The sequence below is a fragment of the Setaria viridis genome, chromosome 1, assembly GCF_005286985.2.
Source record: "Setaria viridis chromosome 1, Setaria_viridis_v4.0, whole genome shotgun sequence".
Lineage (NCBI taxonomy): Eukaryota > Viridiplantae > Streptophyta > Magnoliopsida > Poales > Poaceae > Setaria > Setaria viridis.
In genome coordinates, this window is record NC_048263.2 from 34024178 (window position 1) to 34036963 (window position 12786).

The window sequence follows — 12786 nt, forward strand, 5'->3', positions numbered from 1 at the left end:
ATTTGAGGCGAAACGGGTCCAAATGGAGCAAGAACTGCACGGGATCCGGAGTTCTTGTAAAGCAAATTTGATTTCATCTGCAAAAAGATTCGCAACTCCGCGGACTTGAAGATGGAATCGGGCTACACAACAATCTACTTGGCTAATTTCCTACTAATTTTCTCTTCTTTTTTTAGTACTTTTTTTTCTATCCCCTTGGGGAGCCGCTGTAAAAACCGGGGCGGGCTCCTTTGCCGTTGGTTTCGCCCTTCGCCGGCGGCCGAGGCCGTCGAAGATCGAGGGGCACGAGGCCAACCGTGTGCTCCACTGCTACTGCTGCAGACTCGAGTGGTGGTTGAGCAGCTTTGGCGGCGGTCACCCTTCTGACCGACCGGCCGGCGTGGGCCGCACATGAGGACGCGGTTTGCCTCGCCACGGTTTCGCGTGGCCTGCCAGCCACGCGCGCAGGGGCAGCGGCTCACTGGAAGCCGCCCAGGCCGTTGAGCAGCAGCTCGTGCGGCCGCAGCAGCGTCGGGGTGGGCACCGTCAGCAGCGGCGTGGACGGCAGGGACGACGGGTATGACATGTCGTAGTCGGCGGCGGAGGCGCCCCAGGGGTCCCCGGCGGCGGCGCCGGCGGCTCCGGGGATGAGCGGCGCGCGGCAGAGCGGGCAGGTGCGCTGGTCGTGTGCCATCCAGTGGTCGAGGCAGCCCCGGTGGAAGGCGTGTCGGCAGTTGCTGAGCCGCCGCACCTCGTCGCCGGCGCCGATGCCGCTCAGGCACACCGCGCAGTCGCCGCCACCGCAGGCCGTGCCGGCCAGCTCCTCGAACCGCACCACGGGGAGCGCCTCCTCGATGTGCACCGCCGGGACGGTCCTGAACTCCGGCCGCCGGTGCTGCAGCGGCGCGAGGACCGCGTCGCGCCCGGGCTGCTCCTGCGCCGCCGCCGCCGCGGAGGCTGGCAGCGGGTAATTGTTGCAGCCGAGGTCGATGAGGTCGCCGAGCCCCACGGCGTGGAAGGCCCAGAGGAGGAAGCGGTGGAGGTGCCCCAGGAGGAGCAGGACCTGGAGCAGCACGCGCGGGAGCAGCATCTCCGAGTACCCCACGGGGAATCCCATCGTCGCGTCGATCTTGGATGGAGCTGCGGAGCGGAGCTTAGTGGTGGCGGGCGATGTGGTGCCTGGCGCGTTCGTGCGTGGCGTGGAGGTGGAGGACTGAACCGGGGGCAGGTCGTTTATAAAGCGGGGAGCTGAGCAGGAGTGCGAGGAGGAACGCGGAAACATCGGTGACGGCCGCGGGAGGTGGTTGGTTTGCGTGTGCGGGCGCGTTGGCCTCTGGATTGGGCGAGCGGTGGTCTGGTGGACTCGGACTCGTGTGCTGGAGCTCTGCTCGGCGACCCACCCGGACCCGGGTCCCGGGCGCGACGGCGGAGGGGGATTTTTCTTAGGCCCACCCGTCTCGGCGTGCTACGTGATTTTGTTCTGTAGCCTGTAGTCGTACACTAGTCAGTGTAGTTCTACTTGCCTGCTATGCCGATCTTTTTTGAAAAAAATGCAATGTTTATTCAGGGGTCAACTGTTATTTTTTTTGAACGAACGACCACAGACTGCGCCATTTTTATTAATATAGAAGAGAGTTACAAGCAAAAGATCTCAACAACGGACCGTTTACTGGCGAACAAAACCTATTAAAAAAAAGAAACAACTATACACACTATACAAGCCTGAGAAGTGCGCCCTACACCCCTTCCAGGAGGGCGGACAGATGCTTGGCGGCCGCAAAGGCTCACGCCCCTCATCCTTGATTTTGAGGAGCGGGTCAACTGTCATGACATGTACTCTGGAGTATACTTTCATAGATCGATAGACCAAAACAAGTCCTCAAAGTTTACAGGCCCGTATATTGTGTGACGCAGCTTAATCTTTGTAGAGCTGGCATTTGTTTGAGAATTAGGTTCTAGAAGCTATTTTTATCTCCAAATCGGGAGAGTTTAAGGTTGTGAGCTGTGGGCTGTCCTGTCGGGGCTTAAAAGGGAGGTGGTGCTTGCAGGAAGGTTCTCTGTATATCCTTTTGCTACGCTTTGTTATAGCAAAAGGGACAGAGGCCGAACGGGGAGGTTGGTCCCGGTTTGTCTCGTCTCACCCGCAGTCGTAGGCAGCTAGAGGCTCCCGAGCTCGTCGTCTGCTCCAACTTGGCCCGGCTACTTGCGGTCCGTTCGTCGATTGGGATCCCATCGTCTTGCAATTATTTGACCGAGGGACAGCCGGCTCTAGAATTTCTTCCCCAGTTCCACACACGGCGACAGTTCTACGAGAAACAGAGAATTTGGTTTTGACTCGAGTTCCTCTCGTTCATGCAAATCATAGTAAAGGCCGGCTGGGCCATTTTGAAGTTGGATTGGCTACCTTGTCAGATTTGGTGTCATTCGTGTAATCCATCCCGACCTGTAATTTCTGCTAGTACTAATATATATTTTTTAAAGAGGGATAATATTCCGATCTCTACGACCGCACACAGCTAAGTTCTAATAATATTCTAAGCTCGTAGGCTGATTTCAAATAAAATGGGTATATTACGCAAATGGTAGGAAAAAATCAAAAGTAAAGCTATTATTGCTTCTCCATCCATTTTTGACAAAAATATCCAAGGCGACGACCTCCAACACCTTGCTTGCCAAATGAATAGTCTTCCTTGTGTCCCCACGCTGGGACTAAAATCGCAGCCAGCAAGCAAGGTTCCTGAAAACAGCCGGCATAAAAGAGATAGATCTTTTTTTTCTCAAAAACCAAATCGTTACACGTACAACAGAATCGGCCATATAAGAGCTGCAACTTCAACATAAATCAAACTTTTATCCTTCTTTTTTATGCTCGTTAACCAATTTCCAAGTACAGGTGCTATATTGACTTTGATGAATACTAATATCTGAACGATAAATATCCTGCATTGCCAGCACGATGGCTATTTTATCCAAACATGAGGTCCTTAACAAAGCGATGCGTAGATTAAGCCCCACCGAACCACTTAGTGGTTGTTTGGAGCTTTAGTTCGGACTAAAATTTATGTTGCATCGAATGTTTGAAGACTAATTAGGAAGATTAAATATGAGCTAATTATAAAACTAACTATACAGATGGAGGCTAATTCATGAGACGAATGTATTAAGCCTAATTAATTCATCATTAGCACATGTTTACTACAACATCACATTGTCAAATCATGGACTAATTAGGCTTAATAGATTCATCTCGTAAATTAGTCTCCATCTGTGCAATTGGTTTTGTAATTAGTTTATGTTTAATACTCCTAATTAGTATCTAAACATTCGATGTGACAGGAATTTTAGGAGTGACTAAGGGGGTGTTTGGATACGAGGTGCTAAACTTTAGCAAGGTCACATCGAATGTTCGGATGCTAATTAGGAGGACTAACATGAGCTAATTACAAAGCTAATTGCACAGATGGAGTCTAATTCGTGATGAATCTATTAAGGTTAATTATCCATCATTAGCAAATGGTTATTGTAGCATCACATTGTCAAATCACGAACTAATTAGGCTTAATAGATTCGTATCGTGAATTAGACTTCATCTGTACAATTAGTTTTGTAATTAGACTATATTTAATACTCCTAATTAGTATCCAAATATCCGATGTGATAGGTGCTAAAATTTAGTAGCGGGTATCAAACACCACTAAAGAACAAACACCCCCTTAATATTGGAGCCTAGAGACGTTGTTTGGTGCCGGCAGGGGACCACGATGGCATCTTCTCGGCGATCTGCTTGCAGCCCACCTCTTGGACCGGCTAATCAATTGTTGCTATCTTTTGTTGGGCATTTGTAGTCTCCCCGTTTAAAATGTAGCGTTGTATCCTGAAAGCCAATCAAGATCCGTTCCATTAGTAACAGCTCGCACTGCTGATGGTGAGATGACTTCAGGTGAACCGTTCCATTAGTAAAACCAATCAATTGGATTACCGTATTTGACAGGCTTAACAAACGGTAGTAACATTTTGAGCTATCCTATTATTACTAACTGGAGGCATCTTTTAAAGCCTTCAGGTGAAGCCACCTAGAATTTTATGTGGACACTCTAGAAAAATAGAAAAATTATAAAAATTCTCAAAAAAATAAAACATCTGATCATCAATCGGTAGTCTCAAACTAGCCATTAGATCTATTATGTTTTCTAAAAAATTACCCACCTATACTATTATAAAAAAAGCCTAAAGTAACCCCCTAAATTTATATCTAAATTACCCACCTTTACCATTATATAAAATAAACTAAAGTAACCCCTAATCTTCATCAAAATTACCCACTTATACTATTATAAAAATAATTTAAAATAATCCCTAAATTTTCAACTAAATTGCCCACCACTAATACTTAAAAAATAACTTAAAGTAACCCCTTAATTTTCCACCACTAATACTTAAAAAATAATTTAAAATAACCCCTTAAATTTGCATCTATATTACGCACATATGCTATTATTAAAAATAACATGATGTAACCCTAAATTTTTATCCAAATCACCCTAATTAAAACTATACACAAATATATGATTTAAATATTTTATTTTTTACACTATTGATATATGATATAATAATTAAGGTATATACGCATGATGTGTATCATCATTTATAAAGATATAGAGAAAGTAATGAGAATATAGATTTCTATGTTAAAATTATAGCTCAAACTTAAGGTCCATTAAACAAATTCAAGCACATACATGCGATGCAAAGCGAAGAGTTAAAGATTATAAATGTGGATCAAAACATTATAGAGTCACAATCAGATGAAGATAATATGTATATATCTATAAAAGTATTGTTGTCGAATATTTTACAAATTAGAAGTAGCTAAGGTAATAGTTTTGTAGCAATGTGATCTCATTTTTTTTCATTGGAGACTCCACATTAGTTCTCACAATACACACTAGAAAAAAAGACAAATCTTAGAAATTATTAAAAACATGAGAAACATGAAACATGAGTCATGTAAACTCTAATAATCGTAGCCATTGATCTATTATATTTTCTAAAAAGTTACCCACCACTATCATTATGAAAATATTCTAAAATAAACACTAAACCTATATCTAAATTACCAAGCTCTACCCTTATAAAAACTAACCTAAAGTAACACTATAATCTTCATCCAATTTACTCTTTAGTCATGTGTATCATTATAGAGTAACTTAAAATGCCTTTCTAAATTTGTACGTAAGTTACCCACGTATATTGTTATTAAAAAATAACCTATAAACATCTAAATCTTATTCTAATTATCTTCACATGCATTATATAGAAATATACAAAAGTAAACTAATATATATGATTCTAAATTACCTATTTATGTTATTGTTAATTTATAATACTAAGCTAAGGTATATATGCATGATGAGTGTTACCACATAGACCATTTATACAGTATTGAGGAAGTGATAAAAAATATTGGTTTTATGCTAAACACAATATACGGAGGTGCGATACAAAATAAAAAAATGTGAATGTGGATGAAAAAAAGTATAAAGTAATTACTTTAAAAATCAATCACAATTGGACAGAGTATTATGTTGAAGTATTGAAAAAAATGAGAGAGTAGTAGCTAAACAATTTTAGTTATTACTCAAGAGTTTAATTTCTAAATAATTTTCAAACTCAATAGCTTATAAAATTAGCTTGTGTAGAAGCACGGGTTGATGGACTACTGTATTGAATTGTACTCAATTATAACAAGCAACTCTCCTGCGTGTCATTCCAAAAGGCAAAAAAAAAAACCCGCCCCTAAACTCACACCTTGTTTGTATCCACCAGCTAAATTTAGCTATTATGAATCCAAACAAGATCAAGCTAAAGTTTAGCTAGCTAAAGATTCTTTTATCTGGTTCAACCTAGTTAAACTGGTAAAATAATCAAATTGTCCCTCCACCTTCCTCAGGAAAAGTTTCTAAAGTTGGAGGGAGGGGTAGAATAGACAAATAACTCTTCAACTACCATTTAGCCAGTGGATCTAAATATCCCTAACTAAATTTTAGCTAGCTAAACTAGTTAGAGCAACTCCAAAAGTACCATAAAAAATTCTTTCCCAAAACTATGTATTGGGGGTTCTCCTAAAAAAATTCCCCCAAAAACATATCAATCCACAGCAGATCGCTAATAAATTGCCCCCAATATTTCAAAATAGGCCACGTCATCGTATTGGGCCCATCAAAAGAGACGCGCGGGCATGTGGGAATCAGGATTGGGGGAGAAACGCCAACGCTAAAATATACGCAGTGGCAGGCTATTTTTTAGCGTCGCTAAAAAAATTAGGGAAGGTTTGGATGGACTGTTGGAGTTCGTTTTTTCTCTTTTTCTCCCTAAAAAAGATATTGGGGTTAAGATTAGCAGCCTTTTAAAGTTGCTCTTAAACGTTAGTTGGGTGGATCCAAACATGACCATAGTAGCCAAGTAACAAACCTGTGGCGGTGCATGCAAACCTCACGGTTAATGCAATCCCAATCTTGCTTGATGAAAACCTCCTTTATTTTGCCGTTCCCTAATGATTGAACACCACCTGTTTCTGGATGTGTAAGTAAGTAGTTTGCTGATCACATCAACCAGCAGAGCATCCTGAACAGATCGAAGCAGGACAGACAAGTAGGCAAAGGATTCGGTGCCTTTGCACGTACCGAAAGAGACGCCCACGAACAGCCACCCACCAGCAGGCAGCAGCGTAGTCAATCGATCGGTCGCTCGTGACTTTGAGAGTCTCCAGCTGCCGGCGAGAGACGCCACCGCACTGACGGCCGCCGGCATCACAGTACTCGTCAGTTACTCACTTGCGATATGGCTGCAAATTAGGTGACAGCATAATATAATCGGAACGATAGGGCCGAGATTAATTAATTCGTGATCGGTAGCGTGTTCTTTAATTAGCTAACCCGCGCACCAGGCCAAAGTGTACGAGATTAACCTAACGACCGACGATCCATGCTGTTAACTTGCTCTTTGTAACTGAAAACCAATTTAATTCGATGTTGTTAAGCTCTTTAGCTCACATGGCACACGACCATCTAAAATAGAATACTTTAGCTTCTTATATAGTTCGTTGGCATAATGGCATGCCAAAATAGTGGTTTTTAATTAATTAGCTCATGCTTGTTAATTTCCAAAATAAAAATAAAACAGAAGCCGACAAGCTACGAGGCTAAGGCTGTATCTTCAATTTGTCTTCGTAGCAGCGAGTGTATTGTTCATGCATGTCATGTGCGCATTACGTTAATCTTTTTCCATAATTAAGGTTTAATTTTTCTAGCAGACATGTAGTACCAACTAACAAAGATAATGAGGCCTCTACTTGAGCGGCAAAAAGTTTGGCAGTACAGTTAATGGCGATCCAACTGAGCTATGCGCTCTTGCTGTACTCATCATTCACAGAGATAATCTAGCATAAATCAAATGCCATGTGATCTTGTTCATTTATCTGATATACTAAGCCGTCGCAAGCCGATCGCTACGAAAATGACATAAAGTGCAACGAAAAGGAACGGAAAGTAAAGCAGATCGAGCAAACGATCGGTCGAGTTGCCTTTCCCCGTTCATGGATCGATCACTAGTCAGCTCTCGCTAGTCGCTACCTTGTAGGAGTAGATCGTGTCCTTGGAGCTGCTTAGCATTTCGTTCTCAGTTTGGCAGCAATCTGATGGCCTCACGTAACAACCAACTGCGTGTTTTAATACGTTATCAGATCCCGTCAGCTTTCGCCCTGCCGTAATAATCCATCCCCTTTTTCTACCCGCAGGGCTTGCACGCAGATGCAGCATAGTACTGCAGCGCATAGTAGATACTCCTGGTACTGTCACTGTGGCCACAAATAGGAAGAGCCCAATGAACTCGATCGGCAGCTGACGCGCTCTGACGCACCCAATCATCAAGTGACACTGTACGGTGACCAAACCCGCTGCAGGCTGTAGCCCGAGGTGGTGGCGCCGGCCGCCGCGTGAATTCGGCGCGAGCGGTAGGCTGGCGGATGGGTCGTGCACGTACAGTGGCCGGCGGGACAGCCCGCCGCCGGGGCAGGGAGCTTTGCGGCGCCCTTTTCTGCGCTTCGGTTGCTCTGCGGAGGTGCGGCAGCGTAAGAGAGGTTTTTGGCTTCGTTTGGCAATGGCTGGATCTGGATGGAGATGGATCATTCCTCATGGATGGCCTTTCGCATGCACTTGGTTGCTGCGCGTGGGGGCAACCGTTGGCAACTTGGCATGAAAAGCATCGGGTATCGCTGCGGCGCAGCCCCATGGAAGTGGCCGGGCCGCTCATAGACCAGAATACCAGATGTCATGGGCTTGCTACCCTACTCGATCTGTAGAAACTAGAATCCGTTAGTAAGTTTCTCAAATCGAGTTGATGCCTTGAATCTTGATGATGATGATCGATCACGCGCGCGCGGTGCACCGAACCTGAACGCCTGTGCTTTTGCGGCTGCATGCTCTCTCGTAGTCCCGGGGGCTCCATATTTCCACCGAGGGTTGAAGTAAAATCCTGCTCCTCAATGATTTGTTGCAAAGACTGTTGGTGCCCTGCACTGGTCTCCGATTCGTATGCATGCACCAGCGCCAACTCTTCCCACCGTTCCAAACAATGAGAGCTCTCAGAAGCTACATGGTAGCTAGCAGTACTAGTCAAGTGATGCGACTTGCAACCTTAAAATTTTGTCCCCGCCATACTTAGGGGTATTTGGTTCAAAAGACTAAAGTTAGTTCCTATCCTATTAAATGTTAGATACTAATTAGGAGTATTAAATATAGATTAATTACAAAATCAATTGCATACATGAAAGCTAATTCGTGCGACAAATCTATTAAATCTAATTAGTCCATGATTTGACCACGTGATGCTACAGTAAATATGTGCTAATCATGGATTAATTAGGCTTAATAGATTCTCTCGCGAATTAGTCTTCATTTATGTAATTGGTTTTGTAATTAATATATATTTAATACTCCTAATTAGTATCTAAACGAGATTAAATTTTAATCCGTGCAACCAAACACCCCGTAAGGTTATAGAAAGGTGGAGGCTATTTAGAACCCTGCGTTTTGTGGGTGTTCTTATGGACTTGTAGAAGCTATGTGGCTGAATTATTGTTAGTTGGACTATAAGCGGCTCTGTTTGGACCAGCTAAAGCTAGTTAAAAAGCCGATAGCTAGAGATATTAAAAACAGAATAATAAAAGTTGGGGTTGTTTAGATGCCAGGATTATGGAGGTTCCAAATTGTTGTTTTTAGAAGCAGGGATGAAGCTAGGATTGAAGGATTGCGGGACCAGCCAAGTTAAATTTGGAAGAAAACACTGGAATATAGGTTTAAATTCTTCTTGATCTACAAGATTTTCAGTAAAAAAAAACAGAACTATAAGGGGGCCATGGCTCCTGTCAGCCCCCTAATGGCTCCGTGCCTGTTTAGAAGGTAATTGCATATTATGCTCTCACTGTCTCTCTACCCTCATAGGCATTGTATGAAGAGGCGGCAGTGGGGAATTTTCAGGTGGAGGTCCGCTAGACATGTAGGCATATAACCGAAACCACCATGTTTGCTGACCTTTTTCTTGTAACCTCAAAGCAATGTCTCTCTTCCCTTTTAACGATCGTCACCTATTCACTTTCCAGACAACGAAATCTTTACTATATCCTGTTAATAATTACTAGTAATAAGTAAAGTTATCCTCCCTCCAACTGAGTCACTCCCTCAATTTCAATCGACAGCGAAACCAAGTGCAATGCAAGTCCCAGGTGGATATATCGTTCGAAATGAAGCACGAGGTTCACGAGTCCGCGTTGTGGTCATTGACTTGTTGTTATATGCGGCGATAGGGATCTGTGGCTCCAAAGTTCCAACAAAAATAATACTTTCATACACGCCGTATCATCGCAAGATCAGCCGAGTTGGGTTGTCCCTCTCACCAAGTGTGCTTACTCTATCATAATAAAAGGGTGTTTGGATCCATGAACTAATTTTTAGTTCGGGTCACATTTGATATCAATTAGAAGAATTAAACGTGAATTAATTATAAAACTAATAGCATAAGCCGTGGCTAATTCGCGAGACGAATCTATTAAGCCTAATCAATCCATGATTACCATATATTTACTGTAGCATCACATGGTCAAATTATAAATTAATTAAGCTTAATAGATTTATCTTGCAAATTAATCTTCATTTATGCAATTAGTTTTGTAACTAACCTATATTTAATACTCTGATTAGTATCAAATATTCGATGTGACGCGAACAAACAGCCCTAATCGAGCGCAGGCTGCAGACGCGTCGTGAATTTATCGCGTCGCCCGCCGCCCGGCCCCTACCTGCGCTGCGCAAATGAGCAACACCAGATACACGATTGAGCTAGAATGGTCTGAGAGAGATACATGGTGCCATATCCAATCTGAACGTCTCAAGTCCGAACCACGCTCATTTCCGCAATCCACCGAGTCAGATAACAAGAAAGTTGTAGGCTTGTAGCTCTAAGAGGGGACATCGCTGGATACATCGTGGCGTACGCGCATCCTAGTTCATTTGACTGCTGGCAAAGCAGCGTCCCCTTCGATAAGCACCCCGTGTGAATGGCTGTATACAGCTTTAATTGACGGTGCTGTCGAGTGTCGTGATCAAAATTCAAACCTCCATTAGGCTTACGCTCTTTTTTTGGTCGTGTTTTGACCATTTGCGCCGGCACCGACCTGATTCAGCCCAGCTCAACAGACCCAATAGCCATCTCGAGCCTTTTTCACGCTGAAGTCCGAAATCATTACACGGTCCGGCCCAAGCTAGTAAGGAAAGTCCCAATGGAGTATTTATGGTGGTTTCTATGTCTACTAATTATCTTGACAGCTCAGCTTTTTTGCTTATGTGGTAAAATAATTAATGATGAGTGAGAGCACAAAATAGAGAAATGATTTCCTCCTCACGGAACCGAGTTGACGCAAGGACCGAGACACCACAAAACCACCCAAACCCTGTTGGGAGACTCGAGTAGTTTTGAGCGGCATCCATCCGGATCCAGTGCGCCACCGCCGCCGCGCAGATGGCGGGAGCGAGCAGGGCTGCAATTCCTCTCCCGCGCGCTCGCTCCCGCGCGTCACCCTCTCTTGCGCTCGCTCACTGGAATCAATAGAGGTGCGCCCCAATTCCAAGACCTAGCCTCCTCTGCCCCCAATCCATCCCAAATATCTGAGAAAATGAATCACCAGGCGACAAATTTCAGGAGAGGCACTGGTACTCCCTTCGCCCTTGCTGCTGGATCCAGTTCAGTCGATAGTGCTCCTGCCACCCTTGCTACTGGATCTCCGTCGGTCGCTGTTGCTCACGCCACCCTGGCTGCAGCATCATCTCCACCACCCGCAAGTATTCAACTCACCGGTTTTCCTGCGTGGTGGACAAGCTCATCTCCTATGGCCTCTTTCACTGAAGGGTATGTTTATTTCACTCCTACACAAGTCCTTCAAGCAGTGCATCTAGTATGGTTTAGCAAAGAGTTGTTAATTTTATTCTAGTAATCTTCTGAAAATTACTAATATTATTTGCACTAGTATATCTTTTTCTGATAAATAATCAGTATGGTTTAGCAAAGAGCTGTCATATTTTTTTTATACTTCCACATGTTTGTAGCACATTAGTTCCACTGAACATATCTTTTTTTTTCTTTTTTCAGGATTTACCCACCAGGTGGGTTTACCAATCTGCAGTTAGATCAATCTCCTAACCATCTCAATGAAAATTTCCATTTTGTTGGAACTACAAAAAGGAAAGTGCAACTTCTCCAATTGCTCCAAGTTCTGAACAAACCCCGACAGGTAGAAGCAATGTAAAAAAATAAGAAACAATTGATGTTGATGCGGATGCTGATGAAAACCCCCAAGATCCTAGGACCGACAAGCGATTGAACTGGACGAAAGATGAAGACATTAGATTGGTAAGCCACCTTTCTTACTTTGTAAACTTTGTAGGCCACTGCTTGGTTGTGTAACTCAAAGGACCCAGTTGATGGAACTGATAGAAAGGCAGATCAATATTGGGTGGATGTTACTAAAGAGTACAACCACACCACAAAGAGTTGCCACAATAGAAACTAGAACCACCTGAAAATCCGTTGGGATCGTGTTAAGAAACCAATGAGTGAGTATCATGGTTGCTGGATACAAACCAATAGAGTGCACATAAGTGGGTTTAGTGATGACTAATTGACGGATCTTGCTGACAAGATGTATGCCTCTACACAAAATGATAAAGATTTCATGCTGAAGCATATATGGAAGGTTGTTCGAGATGAAAGAAAGTGGTCTGCATATGTTAAAAAAATGGAAAAGGAAAACGATAAGGGTGCAACTACTAAGCCAACTGAAGTGGTGAATTTGGATGATAATTCTAATATTCGTCCTATGGGTCATAAGAAGGCCAAGGATGAGCGCTATGGGAAAAAGAAGGCATCTGATGCTTATTCAGCTATTACTGAGAAGCTAGACAAGTTCATTAAAGTAAGCACAATCGCTAGAAAGGATCGTGAGACGTGCAACAAAATTTGACAAACAGTAACCTTGAAGTGGCCAAGCTTGCACATAAGGCAGCACAAGAACAAGTGAAGTGTAAAATGCTAGACACTTATAAAGAGCTATTGTTAGCACCCAGAAGCAATTTGAGTGCACATGCTTTGGCTGAGAGGGAGAAAGCAATAGAGAGCATGAGGATGGTCTTATTTGCTACAGATAATTAAGGTATTTGCTAAACTGCTATGCTATTTTTTTATAGAGTTACTAGTTTT

General features: G+C 43.4%; 1 protein-coding gene and 1 pseudogene across 1 annotated transcript; one reads left to right on the forward strand and one right to left on the reverse strand.

Annotated features, from left to right (window-relative positions):
• Nucleotides 1–23: 23 nt before the first annotated feature.
• Nucleotides 24–1205, reverse strand: LOC117843460 (brassinosteroid-responsive RING protein 1). The gene has a single exon (XM_034724046.2). It carries the CDS (start codon nucleotides 1094–1096, stop codon nucleotides 458–460), a length of 639 nt encoding a protein of 212 aa, XP_034579937.1. The 5' UTR covers nucleotides 1097–1205; the 3' UTR covers nucleotides 24–457.
• Nucleotides 1206–11206: 10001 nt separating this feature from the next.
• On the forward strand, nucleotides 11207–12738 carry LOC140221686 (uncharacterized; annotated as a pseudogene).
• Nucleotides 12739–12786: the final 48 nt, after the last annotated feature.